The sequence below is a fragment of the Helicoverpa armigera genome, chromosome 5 (genome assembly GCF_030705265.1).
Source record: "Helicoverpa armigera isolate CAAS_96S chromosome 5, ASM3070526v1, whole genome shotgun sequence".
Lineage (NCBI taxonomy): Eukaryota > Metazoa > Arthropoda > Insecta > Lepidoptera > Noctuidae > Helicoverpa > Helicoverpa armigera.
In genome coordinates, this window is record NC_087124.1 from 5,804,161 (window position 1) to 5,831,923 (window position 27,763).

A 27,763-nucleotide genomic window follows, 5' to 3' on the forward strand; every position below is an offset into this window, starting at 1 on the left:
ATATATGTATTAAGTGCCTTTTATATGGCTTATTAACCTAAATCCATTTGCCAATAATGTTGTGCACAAAGAAACAACAGAGTTACGAAATTTTGAAGCGAAGAGAGCAGAGATAGGAGTGAAATTAATCTAGAAAAACAAAAGAAAACTTAGACACTAATATAATAGCAGAAACTGTAACTAAAATACTCCATACGACGCGAAAACGCGTTAATCATTACTTAAAAGTATCACACCTGGAGTTAGCGTTTTAATCTTTGGCGACTCTTGCCAGTTGCGGCGGCGCGTTTTGTCTGCCTGACCACTGGCCGAGAGTGGCTGGAGGTGGTCGTAGTCGTGCATTCTGTCGCAATCGCAGCTCGGGAGCGCTCATCCCGCATCGCTCGCTGCCCGTCGCCGGGCTCTCCGTGACACTCGACTTTTCCCGCCAAAAAATTCGCGCCCTTGTTACTTTTTTTTTAAACTACGATTTGTTACTGAAATATTTAATTAATGCAGTGATCGATTTTATTTTGTGATGCGTTCTTATATTGCTTTCGTTTTGTTCTTTGTGTTTTTGCCGAAGTCTACGAAGGCGATACGATGGTTGTGAGTATTGTTTATTTTTCTTTTATAGATTATTATATTGCGCATCATCTAATAAGTTATACGTGTAAAAATAATTCAAAATTGATTTCGTCTGTACCTTGCTTAATTTTTTTTATGAGAATTGATTTACCTGAGAAAATTGCTCTAATCATTCACGACATAAAAAAATTGAGACGCTTTTGACCTATCCAAAATTAAATATAAGGATTGCATTGGCCTCACTTGGTCTAGGAATAAATATACTTAGCGGTATTTGACAACGGTAGCATGGGAATGAGATTAAATTCAAATTTACAAGTTCATAAATTCTGAAAATATTTTCGGCAACCGCTCCTACTATGGTAAGTAACTTTGGTGACGACTGTTGGTTCTGTAGGATGACTGTTGGTTCTGTGGTGGCTTGAAAACTATTTCAGTAAATAATAATAAGATAAATAGACAGAAAAATGAAATGAAAAATGAATGAAAAATGAAGAAAAATGTTAAACAAAGAACATATTAATTATTTTTACCGCAAAAAGAAAACTGGTATGCAATATGGTGGAAACGCATCAAAATGTTATATGCAGTGAAAATCAGACATAAAATAAAACGTATGAATAAATTATAGCTACAGCTTAATGTATTATACTAAAGGTTAAAAACGTGCAGATTTTTTCACATCGTCGTCATGGATCTTTGTAGTGGACTGCACTTTGGGCATGCCCACAACCCTAATACGAATATCTTTGTGACGTGAAACTACTTTTTTTTTCTTTTTATGTAAAAACTCCATAATGTACTTCCTTATGAACTGTTCCTTTGTACATAGTATCAATTGTTCTACTTTATGCACTACCCTTATATACTCCCCCTTACGTACTCTCTTTTACTCTATATAGGTACTTCATATAGAGTATGCACCTTCCTTATGCACTCTCTCTGATACCTAAATCTTTTTTCTAGTACGAGGGGTAGGCTGAATCAGTCCAAAAACAACCAGAAAAATTGTTCGTACTTTTGGATTTAATATGTTGTTCTGTATGGCTGTAATATTCATTCATAAAATTAATAAATAAATATTTCACCCTTATGTAGTTGTGGTGGCCTTGTGGGTAATTAAAGAACCAATCTCACACGTATGAGAGCGTAGGTTCGATTCCAGGTCAGGCATGAACTTTTCTAAGTTTGTATGTACTGTCTTAGTATATCTTGGACACTAAAGACTGTGTTTCGGATGGCACATTAAACCGTAGGTCCCGGCTTTATTACCCATGGCAGTATTTCAGGTAACTAGTCTAACCAAATGGGGTACTGGGTTGCCCAGGTAACTGGGTTGAGGAGGTCAGATAAGCAGTCGCTCCTTTTAAAACACTGGTTCCCAGACGAATCCGGTTAGACTGGAAGCCGACCCCAACGTAGTTGGGAAAAGGCTCGGGAGATGGACTTCCCTATGTACCTACTTCCATCTATTAATATTCCATCTATACCTACTAATATAGTATAGAGGAAAAATGGTTGTTTTTCTTTCCGCGGTTTACTGTTTTGAACCGCTTTGAAAAATTCTTTCACTGTTGGAAAGCTACAGTTTTCCCGAGTAACGTAGGCAGGCTATATTTAGACGCGGGTGAAACCGCGAGCAAACGGCTAGTATGTACCTACTACATAAATCTCGCTTAGTTGTCATCGTAGTACTTTAAAAAATTGGATTCATCAATATTTGTCTACTCTTTTCTCATCGCCTCGAATCTTTTCGGATCGGCTTCTAATCTAACCGGATGCAGCTGAGTACCAGTGTGAATTGTCACGGGTAAACCGATAGCCCTTGATAACACTGGTTGTCACACTTTCTGGCTTCTAACTACCCACCAGTTTATCATGCACTTCCGAAACACTAAAGAGCGTCATCATAAGATGAGTGAGATGGTCATCTATCAGCGAATCATACCAGCAGGATTCTTGGTTCGGAATTTTCAATTTTGGATCCGCCCTAGTGTCGTTTCTTGTCTTCCGTCTATTTCAATTTTCAGTCTGAAGGGTATTAAAGCTGCATATGTTAAGAAAGCTCACGAATACCTAGTTTAAAAAAATATTTTAAAGTTCACTTAGGTTGTGGTTGAAAATCCTGAGGACGGCGAGTCTTAAAAACAAACATCACGGAGATAGGATTTACAATTAATTAGAACATAGGTAATTAGCGACACTAAAATCATTTCTGTAAGCTCGGTAAACACGAGAGCTTGAAAACATAATTGGAAAGTAACAACACACCTAGACCTACTCTATTATTAATTAACATAAATATTTGAAGTTAATATGCCAGTAATTTTAATGAAGTTGTTAATTAACATTGCTATACGTACTGATAAATATTGTAACATCACAGATGAAAAGCAAAAGTCATTAAAACAGATTAACGCTCTATAATAACGAGCAGCGCTCGACATCGCTATTTACATGAGTCAAACAACGGAGTTGAAGCCATTGCGAATTCAATATAATTAAGGAATACATAAAGCAAATTAATCAATACAAGCATCACAACAGCATAAAGCGGTACTAAATAACATTGTTATTGTACCATTTGAAACATCCACAGGATTTAAAGCGGTTGTAACGGGTCGGTTCTCCCCGTCCATCGACGCTCCCTAATTGAACATTGCACTAATGAGCACCGTTGTTCAGTTGCAACCCGCAATTATTCGCCCCCGAGATTACACCCGGTAATATCCCGGGAAATGTGAGCTTTGGTACGAACACGATTTTCGGCATACTGCCGTCGTAAGAAAAAAGGGCACAACTAACATTTTAAAAAAAATTGAGTTACACACATATTTAGAATCAGAAAAAAAAGGCGCATCTGCTCAATTTTTTGTAGAATTTTATCTTTAAGGAATACGGAGATACAGATGGCTTAAAAGGCACAAATGAGACTAATATTCATGTTTTATAAGATGAAAAGACACATGTATTTACCATTTTATTGAAAAGGCACAAATACGTAGATGTGACTATAATTTCATATAGATATTTACTAAAAGCTACTTTGAAAAGGCACATCTACAACATAACATAAAGAAAAGGCTCAAATGCCAGATGTGCTCTTTCTACTAAATAAATAATCCATGTATTTCTCAATTAATTTACGTATAAAAGTCACAAAGACCCAGTTGTGCCTTTTCTTTAAATTATTTATGATTAGGGGTGAGGAAAGGAGGGCAGGGTTTGATTGAAACGCGTCAGTTGTGCCTGTGACGTCGAAGCTATAAGCGACGAATAAGCTCTAATAACATAGCTTAAAAAAGGTTGACAACCAAAAGAAGATGGATCAAAATTGCCCCACGTCCTACAACAATGTGACGTATCTCAAAAAAAAGATAAAAATGTAAAAAAATATGGCATACTCTGTAACTTAATTTTTTTACACCTTCATACAAAAAAATGCTTTGAAAATTGTTCAGGCGCTTTTATGAAAACATCGATCATAAGACTATTTATAGACCATTTTTTTAAATTATATTTTTGTTTGATAGTGTGTACCTCACAGGTGGTCCCATATTCATCAGGTCAGGATCTGATGATGGAAGAAATCCAGGGCAACTTTTAAAAGTTGTAGGCATGCGCAGGATAAAAACTTTACAATGAGGTGTTATATGTCTGATAACACTATGCAACAGTGAAGGTTTGGAGCTGACCTGATGATGGAGACGAAAGAGGGTCGAGGGAAATCAACAACTGAATATGTAAACTACCTCGTGTTTGGGCTTATATATTATTTGTATTGAATATACATTTACAACAGTGAAATTTTTTAGCTGACCTGATGATGGAGACCAGAGAAGGTCAAGCGAACTCGACAATTGAATATGTAAATTACCTCGTATTTGGTCGTATATTATTCGTATTGATGAGAACTTTCCACTAATACGGATAGTAACAACTAAGCTTGTCACTGAAGAGCCAAAAATAAAAAAACTTTTTACAAAAAAATAAGACCGACTCCCAAAACAATGAAAAGCACCGACTTCTAGGCCGATGCACCTAATAGTTTTTTTTTTTTGCTTTTCAGTGTTTTTTTGGGAGTCGGTTTTTTTTTTTTAATAATTTGCATCGTGTAATCAGACATACACCTCATTGTCAAGTTTTTATCCTGCGCATGCCTACAACTTTCAAAAGTTGCCCTGGATTTCTCAGGGTTTCCATCATCAGATCCTGACCTGATGAATATGGGACCACCTGGGAGGTAGACACTATCAATCATATAGGTACATAATTTAAAAAAATGGTCCTTAAATTTTCTCATGAACAATTTTTTCATAACAGCGCCTGAACAATTTTTGAAGCATTTTTTTCGTATGAAGGTGTAAAAAAATTAAGTTACAGAGTATGTCATATTTTTTTTAACATTTTTATCTTTTTTTTGAGATACGTCACATTGTTATAAGACGTGGGGCAATTTTGTATGGATTGTGATCCGTCTTCTTTATGCTCCTATTACTACCTCTATTAATATAGAATATTTTGATTTATTTTTAGGGTTCCGTAGCCAAAATGGCAAAAACGGAACCCTTATAGTTTCGTCATGTCCGTCTGTCCGTCTGTCCGTCTGTCCGTCTGTCACAGCCGATTTACTCGGAAACTATAAGTACTACAGTGATGAAATTTGATGGGAATATGTGTTGTATGAACCGCTACAAAAATATGACACTAAATAGTAAAAAAAAGAATTGGGGGTGGGGCCCCCCATACATGTAACTGAGGGATGAAATTTTTTTTTTCGATGTACATACCCGTGTGGGGTATCAATGGAAAGGTCTTTTAAAATGATATAAAGTTTTCTAAAAAACATTTTTCTTAAAGTGAACGGTTTTTGAGATATCAGCTCTCAAAGTCGTAAAAAGTATGTCCCCCCCCCTCTATTTTTATAACTACGGGGTATAAAATTCTAAAAAAAATAGAGGTGATGCATGCTAATTAACTCTTTCAACGATTTTTGGTTTGATCAAAGTATCTCTTATAGTTTTTGAGATAGGTTGATTTAACTGTAATTTACGGAACCCTTCGTGCACGAGTCCGACTCGCACTTGGCCGGTTTTTAAATTGTAATTTAGAGATTTAGAGATTATTGCATAGATTTTTAAATTGGGTCCAACCTATTTTTATTAAAAAGAATATAAATATTAAATTTTGATTTTCCTTAGGTATACTTACTTAGGTAACTAACTAAAAACTGTAATCGAGTTTAAGTATTAGCACTTTTTCTTTCTAATTTATAAGTTCTATTAGTTAACCAAAATTGAAGGATGAGATCCCTAATAATTTAAAAATAACTATTGAATATTAAGAAAGGTTCTTTTTTGTTTAAATGTTGGTGTCCTAGAAGTTTTGTTTCAGTTATTTGGATAAGGATAACCAGAAATGGCATGACAATAAATGTTTTATAGTTTATTAAAGTTTCCTCGCATGATTATTTGTCTTTTTTTTGTAGAAAAAATTTAGTTTTGCATTAAAAAAGCGCAATTAGACAAATGTGCCCCTTCTTTCAGACTCAATGACTAATTTTCTTGAAATATTAAAAAGAAAGGTCACATTTGGTTAATTATGCCATTTCTTTGTAGTAAGTGGTATTTTTTAATTATTTTTTTTTTAAGTTGAAAGGAATAATTTGAATTTATTTTAAAATTAACTATGTCGGAGATAGTCAATAGTACGGTCACTGAACGAGACGCAAGCGCGCCCTCTGGCGGCGTTTTCGGTGAAACAACAATTTGGCGCGCTTGGCGGAGTCGTGGCGGTCAGCGCGGCGTCCGCGGAGCTCAGTCTTAGTTCAGTCTTGGTCGAGTCTTCATTGAGTGTTCGTGGCGTTACTACCCTACGTCACGTACTCACGTCTAGCGTACCTAGTGTTATTGCCTAGCGTTGTAGATCCAAATTTATCTCTTTGCTTGATTACCCTAACTGATGTCGGACGATAGTGCCTGCCATCCTGATGGCGCCTCCGACATCAGAAGTGGGATGCAATCCGAATGCCCACACGCGTTTCGAATTCGCCACGTGAAAATAAATTTCTACCCACTTGATAAAAAAAAAGTAACGTCGATAATTTGAATTAAGAATTTCAACGAAGGTACAAGTATGGTAACCACGTTTATGGTAATGGTATCGTTGCCATTGTTAAATGTCAAGCTAGTTATTGAAGGTATGTTAGAAAATTAACCGAATTTGTCTTTTTTTTTCAATGACGGTGGTTATTGTGCAATTCGGCGAGAAAATTACGACGTTGAATGGAGCATGTCAGCTGCTAGGAGCCCAACGTGTCATCGTGAGGTCGGAGCGTTGGTGCTCGTGCATCTCCGTGGCTTCACGTCCGAAAGCCTTGCTGTACTGCTGGCCATAGCGATGTGCGCATCGTCACGCACGTTGAATGGAAACCCGGTGAGACCGATCCATTTTTGCTTTATGTTGACGTTATTTGTTTTACGACATTTTTAAACTTGAGAGGCATCTGTCTCGTTGATAAGTTGGTGACCTAGTTTGACCCTAAATTTAAAAAGCCATTTAAAGTTTTTGAGTTACTTAAAGACGATCGCTATGTTTTGAAATCTTTAACTGGTAATAGAACCTAGAAGTATGCCCACGATGTAAGGATGCCCCAAGCTGAGATTCCAACTGAATTAGATTTAGTTACTGTTGATTTAGAGGTCGATGACCCAGGCGAAGGTACTTCATCAAACTCTAATTAATGCACGCATGATAATTGTATCTGTCTGATGATTGCGACTGATTTTGTGCGAATTGATTTCGCTGATTTTATTTCAAGTTAATGCTACTAATTTCATTGCAAAGTTCATTGTTCAGATGCAATTCCTACCTTACCATATCAGTGAGAAGGACTGATATCCCTTGGGTAGACCCTAGGAGTGTTCCAGTGAGAAGGACTGGAATGCTTGTGTCAAAGATATCGTCATTGTGACAACTTATGAGTGAGAAGGACTGATAATTCTAAATCATATCAGTCAGAAGGACTGATCATTCTAAATCATATCAGTCAGAAGGACTGATCAATCTAAATCATATCAGTCAGAAGGACTGATCATTCTAAATCATATCAGTCAGAAGGACTGATCATTCTAAATCATATCAGTCAGAAGGACTGATCATTCTAAATCATATCAGTCAGAAGGACTGATCATTCTAAATCATATCAGTCAGAAGGACTGATCATTCTAAATCATATCAGTCAGAAGGACTGATCATTCTAAATCATATCAGTCAGAAGGACTGATCATTCTAAATCATATCAGTCAGAAGGACTGATCATTCTAAATCATATCAGTCAGAAGGACTGATCATTTTCATCTTTGACACGCCCAGTGAGAAGCACTGGAGCCTATCGATTCCTGATTGACTTAGGTCTGTCTGGATCATTTACATGGTGCATTGATTCGAGATTGTGTGATCTGATTTCGATTGATTTTAAGATTGTGGCATTCTTTCTAAACATTTGGTTTCTGTTTTGTTTAAAATTATGTTGTCATTCCTAATCGTGTGGTCAGGTAGGCCGAGCTGAAAAGTTACTCCAGTTTTGTTTTCTTTTGTCACCAGATACAATGTGTAGCCACACGAGGACGTGTGTATGTCAGTTATGGCCGTGTCGGAGATAGTCAATAGTACGGTCACTGAACGAGACGCAAGCGCGCCCTCTGGCGGCGTTTTCGGTGAAACAACAATTTGGCGCGCTTGGCGGAGTCGTGGCGGTCAGCGCGGCGTCCGCGGAGCTCAGTCTTAGTTCAGTCTTGGTCGAGTCTTCATTGAGTGTTCGTGGCGTTACTACCCTACGTCACGTACTCACGTCTAGCGTACCTAGTGTTATTGCCTAGCGTTGTAGATCCAAATTTATCTCTTTGCTTGATTACCCTAACTGATGTCGGACGATAGTGCCTGCCATCCTGATGGCGCCTCCGACAACTATATATAAAAACTAAAAAGTTAAAAATATAATAGTACTAACCTTCACGCATATATCATCAGTATTTTTTTTTCTTTTAAGCTATAGGTTTCCACGCTATGGAGCAGAATATGGTAAAAACTTTAATCTCAATTATCTCAGTTTGACCAAAATGGTAGATGTGCCCTTCTTTGATACGACGGCAGCATAGCTCTTAGTACCTACCTAATTATTTCAATATTACTGTGGTTCGCTAATTGCTCAGTTAATGTCCTCTCGAGCGCGTCGTAAAAGTTTCGCATGATCAAATGAAATTTTGTTATTAGGTAGTTTATTGTTTAATATTAAGTTATGCGGTGTATTTTAAGTTATACTGAATAAGGTAATCGTTTAAATACCATCGAAGAACTAATTGCTGTCCTGAGCGTAATTAATAAAGTTATGATTAATCTGATAATAGAGCTAGTAGGTTATATAACTACGTCTTTGATTCAGGAAGGACGGACGCCCCGCAGATTCACCATCTGCCTATTGTGTTGCTGAACGAAGTGGGCAAGATCTTCGAGAGAATCATCGCCGACCGCCTTGTTCAGTACATGTCTAGCGAAGGGCCAGATCTGGCGGACAACCAATATGGTTTCCGAAAGGGGCGTTCAACAGTGGACGCGATCATGCGCGTTAGGGTCCTGGCGGAGGAAGCTGTCGCCCGGGGCGAGGTGGTCTTGGCGGTGTCGCTCGACATCGCCAATGCATTCAACACCTTGCCCTGGAATACCATCAAGGAGGCGCTCCGTTACCATGGAGTGCCAGCGTACCTCCGCCGCATAGTCGGGGATTACTTGTCGGAAAGAGCTGTCGTATACCCGGGTCGAGAAGGATGGGGTCGTCGAGAGATGACGTGCGGTGTTCCTCAGGGGTCGGTTCTTGGCCCTCTCCTGTGGAACATTGGATACGACTGGGTCCTGCGCGGTGCGCTTCTCCACGGCGTCAGCGTGCTATGCTACGCTGACGACACGCTAGTAACAGCACGTGGGAAGACGTACCGGCAGGCTTGCATTCGGGCGACAGCCAGTGTCTCACAGGTTGTGGGCAGAATCCGGCGTCTTGGCCTCGAGGTGGCCCTGCACAAGTCTGAGGCCCTTTGTTTCCATGGGCCGAGGAAGAAGCCACCTCCGGGGTCCAGCATAGTGGTAGGAGGGGTCACCATCGCTGTCGAGTCGACAATGAAATACCTCGGACTCGTTCTCGACAGTCGATGGGACTTCGGGCCGCACTTTCAGCGGCTAACCCCTCGTTTGATGGCTGCGGCTTCAGCGCTCTCGCGCTTGCTACCCAATCTCAGGGGGCCCAACAACTCCTGCCGGAGGCTCTATATGGGGGTCGTGAGGGCGATGGCGCTGTACGCCGCGCCAGTGTGGGCGAACACCTTGGCGGCCCGCAACCGCGCAGCGCTACGAAGACCACAGCGAGCGATGGCCATCAGGGTGATAAGGGGTTACCGAACGATCTCGTTTGAAGCGGCATGTCTCCTAGCCGGATCTCCGCCGTGGGACATAGACGGAAGAGTCCTCGCGTCACTCTATACATGGCGCGAGGAAGCGGTGGGGCGGGGCGAGCGTCTCGCACCTCGACAAATTGAGGCGCATAGGGCTGAGCTCCGCCAAGTGTTAATGGCGGAGTGGGAGCAGAGGCTTGCACGACCCACGGCAGGGCACGCCGTTATCGCGGCGATAAGGCCCGTAATGAAGGAGTGGCTGGAGAGAAGCCACGGCGCCCTCAGCTTCCGGCTGACACAGGTTCTCACCGGACATGGTTGTTTCGGAAAGTTCCTGTGTCGCATAGGCCGGGAGCCCACGCCCGACTGCCACCATTGTGGCACCGGCAACGAAGATTCGGCGTTGCATACGTTGGCGGAGTGCCCAGCTTGGGCAACGCAGCGCCGTGAGTTAACTGCGGTACTGGATGCTGCGGGAAATCTTTCGCTGACGGCCGTCGTGTCTTGCATGGTCAGCAGCGAAGAAGAGTGGAATGCCGTCGCCTCCTTTTGCGAGGAGGTGATGGTTTTAAAGGAGGCGGCGGAAAGGGTGAGAGAATCTGCTACCTCTCTCCCCACCCGCAGCAGACGTAGGGGGCGTCGCAGGGTGGCTGATCTCCGGCCACCATAGGGCGCGGCCTGCGGACGACAGACTAGGGGCGTCTGTCATCCGATCAGAAACAGGCCTCGAGACGGTGGCGTTGTGTTGCGCGCGCCTCTCTCAGTGGAGTTACTGTGGCCGCTGGGTGACGGCCACAAAGGGTGACGGGGCCCGCCTTCGAACATCTGGCGGGCCAATACCTGTCGGGGGTGCGGAAGAATGCCTTGGCGATACCCGTGCCCTCGACAACAGGTAATTGGAGGCAACACCAGGTAGGGTTTTTAGCCGGTAAGAGTCCGGCACACCCCTCCACTTACCCCAGGTGGAGAACAGTCCATGAGGATTTTCCCCCCTGACAAAAAAAAAACTACGTCTTTGATAGCATAGAATATACTCCGCTACGCTTTTCTTGGTTTGCATGAACTAAAGCTGTAAAAAATTACGACAAATCAGTTTGGCTGAACGCGTTACGTTTAATAGTTGTTCAGATGAAAATGAAGTTCTTGCATCTTCGAATTTTAAAAAAATCTTTAAAATTGTCAGTTTAATAGTAAGGTACAGAAGTAACATAAGGGCGGTTTCTATCAATGGAAAACTTATTTTTAAAAACTACTATGATAATTCGCAGGAAAAGCCTTTATTCAGAGAAAAACAATATTTTATTCGAATCCACACCAAAAGAAACTTATAGCAATTCATAGACCCGCAACCACGGCAAAAGACGTATAATTTTTTTGGTCGAAGTCACGTAGCAATATTGAATAAGTATTTCTTCGTTCGCGTAATATACTTTTATATTACACATTACTTTCATATCCAAAGTTTTACAGTAAAATGTCCTCTTGTAAGTGATTCCGGTGAGAGGAGCGGTCTCAGTTTTCGCTGAGTTAGCAAGGGCCGTGTGTGGCAGACCGAAAAAAATAATTTCCCTCGCTCGAGTTCCCACTGTGACTTTTCCAGGCGGCCGTCCCGTGCATCTGGCGGGACCTATTATTAGGGGACGGCTCTTAATGCTTTCTTAGGTATTTTTATATGGCTGCCATCTTAGTTTTTACGATTGTGATTTTTATTGAATTCCCCCTTCAGCCTAACGTATGTAGGTGGAAAACGTATGCCTGCCGAGTGCGGGCGAAGGTAAAATATGAGCCACTTAGTACAAGATTTATTTTATTGCACTGTGCCGGACACACGTTTTTACTATTTTATTTTAACTCTTATATAACTTATTGGACGAATTTATTTCATTTTTTTTTTCAGGAATTTGTTAAATTGGAAATTGGTTCATTTGAATATAATTCATAGAACTTCTGTGAAGCTACCAACGTTATAATTAATCTAAATCTGATAACTTCCTCGAAATCCTACAACGACTGGGAGTGCGGAGTTTTAAGTACTTGCAATGTTCGGGCTAAAATGTGAAGGGTTTCGCAGGGATGCAACTTTGAGCTACTATTAAAGTTCACAACTTGTACGGCAAGAGGCAACGTTACACAATGGGCAGAAGCTGTTTGCATACTATGTCGCTACATAATATCATCTCTACTTACTAAGTTAAAGCAAGTTCAGACACCTCCTGTGTCTGTGTCCTGTGGCTTTGATCGTTTACAAATAGATTTTATTCATGTGTACTATTGAGGGTATATGGAAGCTTTCCAATTTATCTTAGCAGAGAACAAACGACTTAATTCTTCAACATCTCCAAGAATTGTTTTTGTTGGTCGCTCGAGGGTGGAGCGGGCAATAAGTGCAACAAATCGTTGTGGGCACGATTCATTTGATCTGACACAAATTTATCCGCGCAGTGGTGCTCTTTATTTACACGGACGACGATGTTCAGTTTGTCCTGACAAATTCATAAATTACCGACATCCTCACCGCCGTATTTGTTCGCCTTTTATTTTTGTCACACATTTCTTGTTCGGCCGTATCGACGGCAACCTTTTTGATGTATGCTTCATTAATCAATTGTATACGATCCGGTATAACATATTTCGAACACGACTGAGCTTTCTATCGGAATTCGCTGAAATTACAAAAACATTTTATTTTAGTTATGATGGGCAAGTGATTATTTATTTAAACTTTATGCAACAAAAATATTACATAGGCGGACTTAATGCCATAGGCATTCTTTCCAGTCAACCTTAGGGTGATGCAGAGAAAAACATGGTAGGTGCATTAGAAAATAAAACGAAAACTTAATGATGAATAAAACACTAAATACTAATTAAATACAACAATATTAATACAAATAACAATAAATACATACATACATACATATAATATACCAATAAATTATTATAATGATGATTCTGCCAACGATTTCTTAAGCAAGTACTTCCGCACAGCACTCTTAAAAGATTGTTTGCTGGGTGACTTCCTGGTTTCTGAGGGCAGCGCATTCCACAGAAGAATATGATTGACTACCTACTGTAAAAGGAATAATGCTAAGAACATACTAATCAATCCAATAAGTGTGACCAATTTGGAAAGAGAACAAAGAAAATGTGTATAAGTAATAGTTGGAAGGTGGCGATACTAGTAATTAGCGCTCATAGCTGAGCAAGGTGCGGGGGGAGGGAGCGAGGGGGCGGCACGCTGTCTGGCTTGCGTTGACTCACGCGCGTACTTCCCGCGCGGTGCAATCCGCCCGCCCATCGCGTCCGACGCCGACAAAAGCTCATTGCGATTATCCACTTTTAGGTCTTGTCGTTGTCGCCACGTGCTTCCTGTAATCAATGATTACTCTGCAAATAAGTCCTAAAAAATTACTTTTAGTGCTATAACTGTAAACATTATCTACAATCATTAGTAGGGACCAAAATAATTATCTGTGTATTCATTCAACAGGATCAAACATTGACATTTAATTCGTTTAGTCCGGCGTGCTACAAACTTTTTCTCAATAAAGATAAGGCACGACTCGGCACTCCATACCCTCTCTCAGCTTGCAAAAAAACGGTTTTTATAATCTGCTTCATTTCTCTCGCCGGATTAGTTGACAAGATTTATTGACTGATGTTTTTTACTTTTTACTTCATTACAACCGCATCCTCGTGTTAACATCTAAAATAACACAGCTGCAGATACTGAATGAGTGTCGCAACACGTCTCGAAATATCCAATGTTTGGCTATTAAACGACAGTTTAGGATTCAGACGAACTCGCGGGTAATATCTAGTATTTATTTTTTGGATCATTGTGTAATAAAATAGGAACCAATTTATTAAACTGATTAAATAGTTAGGTATACTTAGTAACTCCTGAAATGATTTAGAAGTTGCCCAAACATCATCCGCCTTTTATCGTTGCATTATTTTAAGAGTGCACCAAGTTTAGTGCACGGTCATATCAATAAAATGAAACAAATTGTTCATTTCAGCGCGTTGACTTAGATAAATAGCCCTTGTATTGAACAATTTGTTGAGTAATCCGTGCATTTGTTTCAATTATTCCCGGCTTCCTTCTTGATGGCCACTTACCTACATTTAAATCTAATGGGTTTCTCTGCCACGTGCTCGGCGTATAAATTCGTTGAATACGAAATAATTACGGAGATATTCCTGCACAGTATCCATTTTATGACTTTTGTGATATCCCTCATAAATGTGCTATTACTATTCTCGAACGCGAATTTCATATAAGTGACTAAAAATGCAAATCATCCTTCATATTTATATAGAAGTGCTATATGCTTGTGGTTGGAAATGCAGGATCTTGATTACGTTACGTAAACATTTTCCGTACGGGTGCGTGTGTCAAATGGTTCATAATTAGGGAGGTATCATTGTCCCGTGTGTAATGGAGCGAAGCAGTTAACACTGGCTGGGGCGAAAAGCAGCTCTTGTAACTGATCATTACAAATTGTAATCTTTGGCTACTATTATGAAATAGTCAATCTATTTCATTGTTTACGATTTTGTTAGTTTATTATCCGTAGCAAGTGGATGTGGGCATGGGAATGATTTGACAATTCTACAATTTGTAGCATGCATTACCGTGGCAAATTTAATTTTCATTTGAAGGGGAGGCGTTTGTAGAAATAAAGCATCCGTCAGCATAACCAAACGGGATGTGACTGCAGTAATGTACCTATGCGTGTATTTTGTTTTGTTAATTTTGTTATCAGGATACTTAGACGATGAATTAACTATTCTAACGGTGTATTTACTTCAGTACCTAAATATTGTTTTAAATTATGCAGCGCTAGTTATTTTCACATTAAGAAGTTCGATAGGTACTGGGAAAGTTTCCTGTAAAGTTCCCTTGCCGCGGTGCAGGCTGGTGGCCGCAGGGGCGGCTACACACGCCACGACAATCATACAGCATTTAATCATCATTAAAGCGGAATCAGCGCCGCGCCGCTGCAGCCGCGTCAGCTGTATTGCGCCCCAAACGGGCTTTTTTGCTTCATCGCGGGTTTTAGGCGAAGTTTTTTTTTAATTGGCAGGACAGCACAAACAATGTTAAAATTCAATGGGGTTTTTGATAGAATTTGTTTCCTGTGTTGAGCTTGATTTTAGTGGTTTTGTTTCAGAGATTCATAAAAGTGTCGGCCACGGCCCACACTTCATTAATTGTACCGGAGACAAAACGCAAAAAACTCACCCAGAGAACAATAAGCAAGAAATTAGAAAATGCAGCACAGTATGCAAATGCACGAATTATCTACCCTTTTATTTAATTCAATAGAATTGTAATATTAGCCATTTTTACAACAGTGGTTCTTTCTGCGTATTGCGTAGACATGTGACCCTTTTCGGTATTAACAAAAATTATACTGTAACTTGACGGCCTATTTTATCTATATGGACAACACAAAGAGATTTACCCGAAAAATGTTGGGTGGTCTTTTGTGCCGACTACCAGTTATGACAAAGCCAAGCCTTGTACCCCTCTGCGCGGTTCTTTGTCTACCAGATCGAGATAGGCGCGTAAAATTTGATACGGGAGTTATTTTATTAGATCAAACGTACACGTGCGCGGCGTGACGAATGCGATAATGTGCCCGACCCGAGTCCAACAACGGAACAATTACATTCCACATGAATTAACCATAATAGTAGGATTACGGAAGCTTTGGGCTCGCAGCACCGTGACACGATGTCCGGAGTCAATTGGTGTTGCGCTATTCTGCGGATGCGTGCTGCGTAGCTGTTTCCAAGTTTGCAGGCTGCCAGCTATTAATGTTGATTGCATGCGGAGCGAGTGACGTGGCCCGTCGGAGCTACCGTGAGTGGTGACGTCGCGTGCGCTGTCCCCCACCACATTACACGGATATCAGTTTTCCGAAGGATATATTATAGCAAATATTTAAAGGCTTCTTACCTTAAAGCTGTGTAATGACGCTTTACTTATATTTGGCCTTACTATCTGTTGCTACCTGCCTGTGCCCTTTTTTGTTTCAGAAAATAATCAAAGTATTCAGAAGTTAAATAATAGGGGTTAAAGTATGAAATTGCCGATTTGTACTGAAAACCTAAATTGTATTTTTTTTTAATTTTTAACAAACTTATTTAATCAAAATAGTTGCCATTATTATCTATACATTGCGGTCATCTAATAAGAAGGTCATTTATGCCTTTACGATAGAACTCTGAGGATCTAGACTGCACAAACAGTGTGAAAGAATTTTGTTCTGCCTCCTGGGAAGAAACTTCTTGTGACGTAGATAATTGTCCAAATCACAAAAAAAAAATGGTCGTCCGTTAGAGCAAGGTCTGGCGAATATGGAGGAAGACGAATAGTTTCCAACTGCAGTTCCTGAAGAGTTAAAACGGTTTATTTTGCTGTATGAGGCCTCGCGTTGTCATGGAGCAATAGCGGTGAAGGTCGATTCATGAGTCGTGGCTGTTTTACTGCTAATTTTTTCAACATTATTCGGTGTTCGGCTGGGTATCTGGGTAGTTTGACTAGGATCGGCGTTCACCGTCTCTCTTAATTTCTCGTTAATCACCTGTCAGGCGGTCTTTCTCATGGCTCGTTCTTCAAGTCGAAGTTTCCACCACGAAAGCGTTTAATCCAAAATCGCACGGCGCGTTCTTTAGCAGACACCTCTTCAAATGCAGCATTGATATTGCGGGCTGTTTCTGCCGTTCAATCCCGCGTCGGAACTCATATTCAAAAATTACTCAAATTTTCGCAGTATCCATCTTTCTTGTTTAAGTTGAATAACAAAAACAATTGAACATCGATAATCAAATGTTTCACATTTTTTAAAAGAAAAACATCACAGAAACCACGTGAAAAAAGTTAAATTCGAAAACCTCAAACCATGAAGACTCTATGGCAATTCAAAAACCTACTAGAATAAAACGGCAATTTCATACTTTAACCCCTAATATTATTATAACTTACGCAGGTTGGTAACAGACGTGTATAATGTAATTGAATGATATCACAATTTACTTTATCGAAGAATAAGTCCATTAAGTACCTACCTGTTAACATATTTAAGCAGTAGCTAAATAGCTTGACCAATTTTTAAAACCTTAATTAATTGCATCTTTAGGATACAATATCATTTCTTGATCGAAAATATTTCTCCCTGTACATATGGCTACTTAGTTATTGATTGATTAAGTTAACATTAAGCTAAAGACTACTATATTATAAAAAGAACTAAAGTTCTGGATAAATATGTAGCCAGTGTAAAGTTTCAGAATGTAAAACAAAAACAAATTCTCCATACATAGGTATTATCGCGGACGTAGGGTCAGTGTTAAGCTAAAAAGGATGGAAGGAAGGAGGGCTTGTTGTTTATTGTTCGCTCGGTCGCAAAGATATGCGCAACCGAGCGGCGACCGGCCGCGGAACTAATGCATCAATAATGAACTTGCACTATACGTACTTCGCAATAACTTACAGCAAACCTTACCTTTGAGGGCATAATTGCCTTACCCCTATGCTGTACCCCCATGGCAATGTTAGCTCTAGCTTAATTACCCCCGTGGCATAACTTTTTAGTTTATACTTACATTTCCCGATTGGTTACTTCTATTTTTGCTTACAACATTTAAGTAACCAGGTACTTATAGCTTAAATTAAAACATAACTGCATAAAGTTGCCTAAATATTCTTTAGTAACCACTGTTAATAAAGTTTAATTAAAGATACGAGTAATGCCACATAATGAGCGCAACAAATTCAGTTAGTTTCAAACTACGGTACAAATTCAACCTAGATATTTGAACAAAGCGTGTTCCCCTCGTAATATTGGAAACGGTACCATCGGCAACGCGTGTCCTTGGCAGGCACGACGAAACGTCAATGAAATTTAATATACCGTCTACGATAACCCAGTTATTGTAACGTAAGCTGTATATAAAAAGCGGCAAGTACGCCTGCCGCATCCCTCGGCAGTTCGCAGTCGGCGGGTAGTACGGAGTGCCCGCCCGCCGCCGCCGCACGTAAGCTCCCTTGCTACGAACTTGCTACGCACGCTTTAGCCGCCCAGCACTACGCTCACTGACACATACTAATCTATCGGTAACGCAAACTAGAACAATAAATCAATTATTATATTAATTTATTAACTTATAGAATTATTTATGCACCATTGTATTATATAAATATAACTGCTTAACAATGGTCTTTTAATTGAAGCTTAAGTAACTCGGGTAGGTACCACATTAAGCTGACCGCTACACATACAGCAACGTGTTGATTTAGCCGGCGCAATGGCGCACGAACAGTGACGAATCGCCCTCCATTGTGGACCACTCACGAGCACTACAGCAACGTTTCACATGGTTAACTTTCGTGCCGTCTGTAAACAATAGCCAATGATAAACACTCGTCCACCATCGCTCCATTCCAGGCACAGAGTCATCAATCAAACATCAAATAGAGTTAAAAATCCATCAATGAACATTGAAATGTGACTGACGTCGATTATTACGTGTACAAGATAGCTGATGCGTACGTTTTGTAGATGTAGAGCTAGTAGGACAACACGAGAGACATTTTTGAAAAATAGTTTTATTATTGGAACTGACGGTTTGATACACATGCACGCACATGCACTACCCTTGATAGGTATTTTATTTTTGTCTCTGAGATACCGATCGTAATGCATAATTCTATTTTGTTTCAGCTTAAACATTTTCAGTCAGATTCATGAAAATGGATTTATAAAAAGTTATAACTCTACAATGAGTTTGTTTGTCGATTTACGTCAGATTAAATCTTCAGTAACAAACCTATCTGAGATGGTTGACAAGATATCTTCTTCTGTTTCTAAAGAAAAGAAACCAGATGAACGCCCAAAGAAAGACGAAATCCTGTACAGCAGTTCTATGTACAGCAGCTCCATTCACAAACCGACGACTTTAGGTTTCGGCGTGCGATTTTCCAGTCAAGAAGATGTATACCAAAGCCTGCCTATGCCTTCGTCTAGACTGCGCAGTCACATGTCTCTTCCGAATTTGGGTAAAGCTGAAAACGTGTTCGATAAACCTTCCGCGTCGCGCCAAGACGACAGACCGAAGATAGTAGAACTTGACGAAGATAGACTGGATAAACACAAAACGACCATTAATTTATCATCAGAAAATCTCAGTGATTGGATTCTGGCGTCCATTAACAGGAGACCACATTTCGATGACGTCGGAGACACTCACCCCATGGATTTTTTAGAAAATATTCAGTACTACATATCCGAATTAAGAATGGCAGAAGAAAAACAGTTGCCATTCATAATATCGTGTTTAGAAGGAGTACCACTCATGTGGGCACGATGCTTCAAGAGCGAGTTCAAAGACGTAGAAACATTCTACGCGGCTTTTGAACAAGAATTCTGGGGCCCAGACAGACAAAAAGCAGTACTATATGACATGAAACTAGGAAAATACGATGATAGTAATCCAAGAGTCAGTATGTCAGAATACTTTCTGCATAAAGTATCGAACTACCGGCATTTATCGCCACCACCTTCGGATCTAGAGATAGTTTATTCTTTAGCCGCTCACTTTCCAACGGCCGTGGAGCTGGAGTTGCGCCTCGCACCGAAGCCGACGCTACGAGAAGCCTACCACGTGCTACGCCGTAGAGAGGGCGAAGGTTCAGATTTTTTACCAAATTATTTGTATGAAATGTGTGAGGCGTTTCAACGTGGTCAGAGGCCTGAATCCGCACGACGTGGGGACGGGTCATCGTCCTCTTACAATGTAGAACACGAAAAGAAAGTACCGAAATAGTATCAATAAAAATATTGCACTTAAGAATAAACGTACGAATCACTGCCATTGAATAATTTAAATAAGTCATAGAAGGTAAAATGTTTTTGAAATAAACAGTTGACAAAAATCCTGATGTTTTATTTAGCTCACAAATCAATACTTCAAGTAAAAGAGAATCTTTTCCCCATATCATGGAGGCATTTATATAATATCTACATTTAAGATGAGTACCTGCACCAGTTATGATATTATTATTTTTGATAATAAACAGAGCGTTGCATGAAAGCGAAGGCAACTGGACGGAGAGCTCGTGCGTGGAGGCTCGTCGTGCGGGCTGGCTGTGGGGCGGGCAGGCGCGCGCGTGTCGGCGCCAGCCCTCCGCCATGCCGCACGTGGCGGGAGCCGCGCGCCTCGCCCGCGCCGCCTGCCTCGCCGCGCACCAGGGCGAGCGCTGGAACTGCTCCTCCATACAGCTGGCGCCAAGATACACCCCTGATCTGCTAACGGGTGAGTTCCACTTATCAATTTATAAAGTATCTAAAACTTTGATCAGTTTTTAGGTACATTTATGATGTGTGTAGTTAAGTATTATTTGTTATTCGCAAGAAACCATCACCGCCCTTAGTAGAAAAAAGTTGGCACTTCCATTACTAATGTAAGATAAGCACAAAGTTTGTCGAGTCTTTTAAATCACCGTGGATGTATTGTACGAGCGCGGCCGGCGTGACGACAGCGCCCTTTCTTTCAGCAACGGTGCGCGAGTACCGTTCCGCTCCAACCATTCTTTTTATTTACATGACACATGAACATATTTATCACTTCTCGGGTAATTAATTCCAAACAACACCATTGTTTAAATTTAATTTGACTGGTCTATTGTTAATTATCCCCTAATAGAGTGAACGTTGAACGGATAGACAGTAAAGAGCAATCGTGTCGATTCCGATCGTAGGTACGGCCGGCGCAGGAACCTTATTAAATAACAGAAGACGTCACGCGATGTCTTCATAACTGCGCCAGCACGGAACTCGTTGAGCGAGCGCCGCCGCAGGTCGCCTGTACAACACGTTGGCTCTCATAGCGTGACGGGGCTGCATACTAAGTAGCTCAATATTGATCTAATAAATGAAAGATAAACGCACCTACCGATCCGTACATACAGTTATTTATTTCCGAAAATAATTTTATCCTTCAGCAAGATTCTCATGGAAGATAAACGGAGAGGGAACAAGCTTTTTCCTGAATGTTAACACTATCCAATCTATTTACGTCGCTCTCTACAATCAGTGTTCAAGAGAGACTAAAAAACAACTATCTAAAAGTTAGGAATAGAAAAGAAGACAAACAATGGGCAAGTTTTTCTAGTTTTAGCATGGTCGGCGACATTGTGTAGTTGGCAGCGAGTGCGGGCCGGATGCCGACGGTCGACTACTGCGAAATACGAAGCATTGTTTTTGGTCACCATTTCGGCGTCCGTCTGCCCACTTTAGGAAATTAATTGACACGGAACGTTGTCGGCTACAAACAAAACCGTTAGGAATCTTTGGAGTGCTCCCGGCTTGATACATTTTAATTAAAAGTTTTACGAAGCGAATAAAGTCTGCGGCCGCTGAGGCAATGAACAAAGAATAACTTTTCAGTAAGAAGGTGTCTACTTAGATAGGTGTCCGTCTAATTTTGCATACAGATCTTAGCTTCGAAAAATTATTTCTCATTCATGAATAATAATCATCTGTTTAATTTAATGAATAATAAGGACACCATAGATAACGAAGTCCGATACGAATACCTAAGTTATGAAAATGGTCATTTAATTCAAATACCCCAACTGGTAAACGGAATAGTTAGAGGTTAGCAAACATCAAGCAATCACTGAAGCTGGCACCGGATGTAGCCACGTCATTCATCCATCGCCCAGGACTGACGTGACAGGTAGTGCCTATCGCCGGTGTCACGACATCGCATCGCAAATATTTGACTTTATTATGAGTTGTTTTCCGTGATATTTACCTTTACCTACATGCAAAAAATGTACCTAACGCAGGACAGCCCGTGACATCGCGACGACGCACATCGCGTTTCTATTCAATAAATAACTGAATATGTTTATGGATGTAGCTTTAACCGAGATTTTTAATACTTAATTCAATCTCCACAGTAGGTACCTACCTGATACTACCTAAGTAATGGCGATGCCTCTTTGATATCGGTTTTGTTTTTGGAAGTAGGTACGTCCAAAAATAAGTATGTATGACAATTGGCAATTATGGCGTATTGGAATCCGAAGTCCCCTAACTTTACAATGTAAAACTCCCTAAACGGAACTATAATTTTAAATACTTCTCTCGTTTCATTAGATTAGAGCTAGAAAAGGCTAGACCACAATTATTTTAAATACAAGATTGAACTATACGTAAACAGTTTACCAAAAAATACAATCAGCTATCATATATTTTAACTAAATTAAAATTCCAAGTCACTTAAAAAAAAAAACGTTAAAAAGTTGGCTTCGGCCGGTCGCTTCGCTACGTAACCACGTAGCGTTGGTTTCGTAGTAAAAATAATTGTTCCTACGTTACTGGTTAGTTACGGGGGAAGAATTATTTTTCTTGCTACGAAACTTCTTTCGTTGAAGTAATAATTTTTCTTCAAACGAAACCAGTAAAGTACATAGCAAGATTTTTTTAATAAGATTCTACGGGAACACAGAGAGTAAAATAATTATTTATACGTAACCAGTGACGTAGAGTTGGTTTTCCACATTCCAAAGTGTCGTGTGAATATATAAAAACTATACAAAGGTACCGGACCTTACACCCTGTGCACGATATCGCTAGCCATCATTTTTTATATATAGTTTTATAGCCTGACTACCGCGGTGGTCAGGCTTATAAGAAGCCAGAAAACTCATTGCAATACGCGCCGCTTCAAGGAGTTCTGCCTACTGAATATGTCCCTTAATCCAGACGCCTAGCGAGAGCCTCATCAGGTTAATTACTGCCGCTCAATTTTCTTTTAGACCATTCTATCAGGTCTTTCGCAGATAACGCTACTTCGAAACACAAGTAACCCTATATAAAGTTAAATCCAGTCTTCAGTTGGCTTCTATCCTAACAGTAATGGGGCTCAACTACAATAGTAGTTCAACGACTTATATTTTTCCGACTACGCGACGCAAAGAAGACATTATCGCTTAGTCGCGTGGTTGCATTTCTGATCGACTGTCGCAGACCTAATTTCAGAAACATATGCTACTAACTTGAATAACGATGATTAACTTAGTTGAAAAATATATAAAAATATATAAGACAATATGTCTTTGATGATCCGAGTAGAAATACGTTGATGATTTTTCATGTTGGGTTGTGCAATGTGAAGAAAACAATATATCATATATGCTTACTTGTATATACAAAAATACACAACTTGGTAGGTAATTAATATTTGCTGTAGCAAACTTAATATTTGACGTACACTGCAGATAAACTACTAACTCTAACTTCTGAAATCAAACAATTTCTTTAAGAGCTCGGGGGCGTTTTCATAGGAAAAGGGAACGAACGACGAAGTTAAGGTAATATAAATCAATCTCGCGAATCCTTATTGATGAGATAAAGCTTTTCTTCTGAAAACCATGAAAGTTATCTTTAGTCTGTTAAATTAGAAAGGCGATCGAATGCTCGTCTTACAATACGATCAGCGGTGAGGGCTTAGGGTCGAGGTACAGCGAGACGGACAAAAGATTTAATTACACGCATGAATCAAGCGTGCAGGGTGCGGGATGGTGAGGGTAGCCGGGGGAGGGGGAGGACGTCATTCAGCGATAACCGTGAGCTGTGCACTCACGCGCGGTCTGCGCTGCCGATGTGCTGTGTGATAAGCCCGTCAGATGCCATTGTTTAACTCAGCTAAGGACGTGCGGGCTTTATCGCGCTGATATCGTTTGTAATTTAAAACGATTCTTCGCAGAAAGTGCTTATCAGTACAAGACCTATACAAAGGTTCGGGATTAAAGGAAAAAATATGTTTTGCTGAACGTGTAGGTACTTAAATCTTTTATACTTACTTTTTTTAGCTACAAACATAGTTAAATCACGTCTTGACGTAGCTGAAGACTTAAATATCCCAAACCAACCGCCTGCAAGACTACGATTCTAATTTGTGAACCCTTTATTTAACTAATGTACTCCCCTGATGAACTTCCTTATGTACTCCTGTTATGAACTCTCTTATGTATTCCTTTTATGTACTCCCCTTATATTCTCCCCTTGTGTACTTCCTTATGTACTCCCCTTATACACTGCCCTTGTGTACTTCCTTATATTCTTCCTTATGTACTCCCCTTATGAACTCTCTTACGTACTCCCCTTAGGTACTCTCTTATGAACTATCTTATGGACTCTCTTACGTACTCCCCTTACGTACCATCTTATGAACTCTTTGTGTACTCTCTTATGTACTCTCTTATGAACTATCTTATGGACTCTCTTACGTACTCCCCTTACGTACCATCTTATGAACTCTTTGTGTACTCTCTTATGTTCTTCTGTTATGAACTCTCTTATGTAAGTTATGTACTCCCCTCGATTCTTCCCTTGTGTACTTCTTTATGTACATATGGTAAAGAGGTGTAGAAAGACGCTACAATTCCTAGCTACGGAACATCCAAAAGTGGACAAGTATTGCCGGCATTGAAGACCTATGTATTTTGGGTTTGTTGTAGGTACAACATAGGCAAGAGTCAATTGGCTGAGCTAATGGCATAACCCCAGTAGGAGATGCACTCAAAAAAGAAGAAAAATAATAACTTTATGAATTCAACTCAGTTCGTCGTCGTCCTCAGGCACTCGCGAGCAAGCGTACGTGTATGCAATGTCTGCGGCTGCACTGACGTGGTCGGTGGCACGCGCATGCGCGGCGGGCTCGCTGCCGGCTTGCTCATGCGCTGCACCTCCCCGCGCGCCCCCGCGACCTCCGCGCCAAGCTCAGATCACACCCGCTGAACCACACGCACGATTCAAATGGGGGGGATGTGGAGACAACTTTCAATGGGCAGAGAGGTAACTTCATTAACATTAAAAAATTTAGTTTACTTAGGTGAATGAAATATTAAAAAGATTTTATGGGAAATTCTACTATAAACTTCAATTTCAGATTCGCGAAGCAGTTTTTGGATGCACACGAAATAGACGTTCGAGAGGGGAAGGTTGAAAACATTCTAGAAATAGAAACAACAACTACAGAATTACCTACCACTACAACAACCATGGAGCCGACGACAATGCCTCCTGTGGTCATCCTCGTGGACGACCAGCCGGCGCCAGCCAACACCAGCGTGGCTCCGAAGACGAGGAAGAAGGGACGTCGCGGACGGAAGCGTTTACCGCGCTCACCGCGACGAGGAAGACCCACTCGGAAAAGGTTCAGATCTAGGCCGAGGTTAGCGTATATAAAGCGTTTTTGCACGATCCTCGCCACAATTTCGAAGGATTAGGGCAGAGGTGTTTTGTACGCATTCCTTCCCTAGACTTTAGATGTTTTTTTTTTCAATGAATTTCCAAGCAAAACGCTTACACATATATCTACTTATACTATTTTTTTTTTTATAATTATCATGAACTAAACTATACCATGTTTCGTACCAGGTACGAATACGAAGATAGAAGTTCAAGATACCGTAACATCGAATACCGGATGGCAGCCGACGACCCCAGATTCGATCCACAAGTGGATTTGCGGACGCGGCTTGAACGACTACGAGAGCTCATTGCGTCCGCTAATCTAATGAATGGACGGTTTGGTCGGAAGGTAAATCACAGACATAAAGTTTTATAACTAATTGGAGGGCACTGACATGGACGTTAAAATAACAAGATTTTTATCGAATTATCTGTGTCCATTGATTAGCGAATTTAAAATGGAGTGGTTTTCTCAGTATTTGGCAATAAGGCTGAAAGGTATCGAAAGTTTTCCTTTGTTTTGTCATAATTTAATGCCGCAAAAAGTTCACAGACGCATCCAGAAGTCCTCCTGCATTTACGACAGAACTAGTTTCCGAATTGCCTTCTAATGAAGGTTGCATCGATCAGTGGTAGACGCGAAGACGACAGCGAATGGAAAAGCACTTACGTGTTTGTTTGTGCAGGCGGTGTCAGCAGGCATGCGCACGAAGTGCACGTGTCACGGCGTGTCGGGCTCGTGCTCGGTGCGCACGTGCTGGCGCGCGCTGCCGCCGCTGGCGCGCGTGGCGGCGGCGCTGGCGGCCGAGGCGGCGCGCGCCGGCCCGCTGCGCCCGCGCGCCCGCCACGCGCGCCGCGCCCGCGCCCGTCTGCGCTACGTCACGCCCAGCCCCGACTACTGCGAGCCCGACCCCGCCGCCGGCTCGCTCGGCACGCATGGAAGGTAAATTACAAATGTGCCTCTAGCACACAGACTTCAAGGATGTACATATTTTCCCTGAATTGCAGTTAGTTCTAAAAACTTTTAAGCTTCAAAAATTAAGCTTCCATATTGATTGTTCCACTGATCAGTACATGGCACTACATAAACGAAGTTGGCCTTTAATGAGAGTGTTGCGTGTCAGGAAGTGCAACGCGAGCATAGGCAGCGGGCCGGGCGGTTGCGGGCGGCTGTGCTGCGGGCGCGGGCGGCGCGGTGTGCGGAGCAGTCGGCTCGAGCGCTGCCACTGCCGCTACCACTGGTGCTGCCGCGTCGACTGCCAGCTGTGCCGCCTCACCACCGAGGAACATTACTGCAACTGATCTCCTAAACTCACAAGTTATTCACTTAACACTCGCCAAATAACCACCATCGAAACTAAAACGTCCTTTGGCAAAATACAAGTTTTGTGAGCCCTACATGATCCAAGATATAGCCACGGTTAAATTTTTCATAAAACTTAATTATTCAATAGATATTATAAATTTTACTGTTGGTACTCTTTAAATTGTAGAGACCGTTGCGTCGCCAGTTCAAACAAATAAAGGATACAGTGAGTGTTCCAGTCCAGATTACCAAAGATTGATTAGATTAATATTGACATTATACCTAGTCATTTTACCTTCGTAAGTGTAGGTTCTTCATGTTTGTAAACCACTGCCGTTTTACTGGTAGGTATTAGATGGATTCTTCCTTTAATATTTAATGTCTAGTAGGTACAGATACAGATTCGGTTATTTTAACATAATACTAATTTGCCCGCATGAGATGTAACTTTTCGTAACCAACATCACCGTCCTTTTTCCAGATGAAAAAAAAAAATATTGAACAAAAACACATTAATTTTTGATGATTTGCAAGCTTTGTGTTTTGCAAGAGAAAAGTAGCACCCTATGTGCAGCAGAAACGCTCATTAAACAATATGGAGCTGTAGTAGGTATTAATATTTCATTACTACCTAAATAATAAAAAAATAATATTTGATGTATTAAAATAAAGAATAAGTTTAAAGTTGAATCAATAGCCTGACTTCCTACTGTACTTAGAATCTACAGATTTTATCATTTTATAAGTAAGACTGTTACTTTTTAACGTAGATGTTCGGGATACTACGATTTTACTTTGTGTAATGTAACTTTAGTGTGTATTTTTTAATATTTCGACAATAAATTGTAATGTAGCCACGCTGTACATCCGGCTTTCGTAGATTACTGTAATCGTTATTCTTCTTTTTGGGGCTAGAGCACGCCTCTTGTGTAGAGTTGTGTACTGTTAGAAATGAAATCGAAAAAACTTTTTGCTAAATTCATGATAATACATTACAGAAATCTAACTTCCTGTATGTATTTATCCCTAGTATTACTTACTTTTTACATTGATGTACATATTGAGTAGTATTTATTGGTAGTATCATAAACTATATTTAGGTACTTTTGCTCTATCAACGTAATTTTATAATTAATACGTAGTTTTAGTCATAGTCTTTTCATGTCAAA

General features: G+C 40.6%; 2 protein-coding genes across 3 annotated transcripts; both read left to right on the forward strand.

Annotated features, from left to right (window-relative positions):
* Positions 1–253: 253 nt before the first annotated feature.
* Positions 254–26,979, forward strand: LOC110371679 (protein Wnt-11b-2). 2 transcript variants are annotated; one of them, XM_021328045.3, is made up of 7 exons: positions 254–588; positions 20,101–20,336; positions 24,673–24,889; positions 24,984–25,250; positions 25,475–25,637; positions 25,975–26,231; positions 26,413–26,979. In XM_021328045.3, exons 1-7 carry the CDS (start codon positions 518–520, stop codon positions 26,588–26,590), a joined length of 1,389 nt encoding a protein of 462 aa, XP_021183720.3. In that variant the 5' UTR covers positions 254–517; the 3' UTR covers positions 26,591–26,979. The 2 variants fall into 2 exon arrangements, with proteins under 2 accessions (XP_021183720.3, XP_021183712.3); XM_021328037.3 differs by having other exon boundaries at positions 257–588; positions 24,984–25,268; positions 26,413–26,977.
* LOC126055111 (uncharacterized) lies at positions 17,789–19,890 on the forward strand. Its single transcript, XM_049842855.2, has one exon. It carries the CDS (start codon positions 18,804–18,806, stop codon positions 19,845–19,847), a length of 1,044 nt encoding a protein of 347 aa, XP_049698812.1. The 5' UTR covers positions 17,789–18,803; the 3' UTR covers positions 19,848–19,890.
* Positions 26,980–27,763: the final 784 nt, after the last annotated feature.

Coding starts and splice junctions, on each gene's coding strand:
- LOC110371679 (XM_021328037.3), top strand. CDS start 518: ATGCGTTCTTATATTGCTTTCGTTTTGTTCTTTGTGTTTTTGCCGAAG. Junction 25,269..25,474: donor AGGTTCAGATCTAGGCCGAG/GTTAGCGTATAT, acceptor GTTTCGTACCAG/GTACGAATACGAAGATAGAA. Junction 26,232..26,412: donor TCGCTCGGCACGCATGGAAG/GTAAATTACAAA, acceptor GTTGCGTGTCAG/GAAGTGCAACGCGAGCATAG.
- LOC126055111 (XM_049842855.2), top strand. CDS start 18,804: ATGAGTTTGTTTGTCGATTTACGTCAGATTAAATCTTCAGTAACAAAC.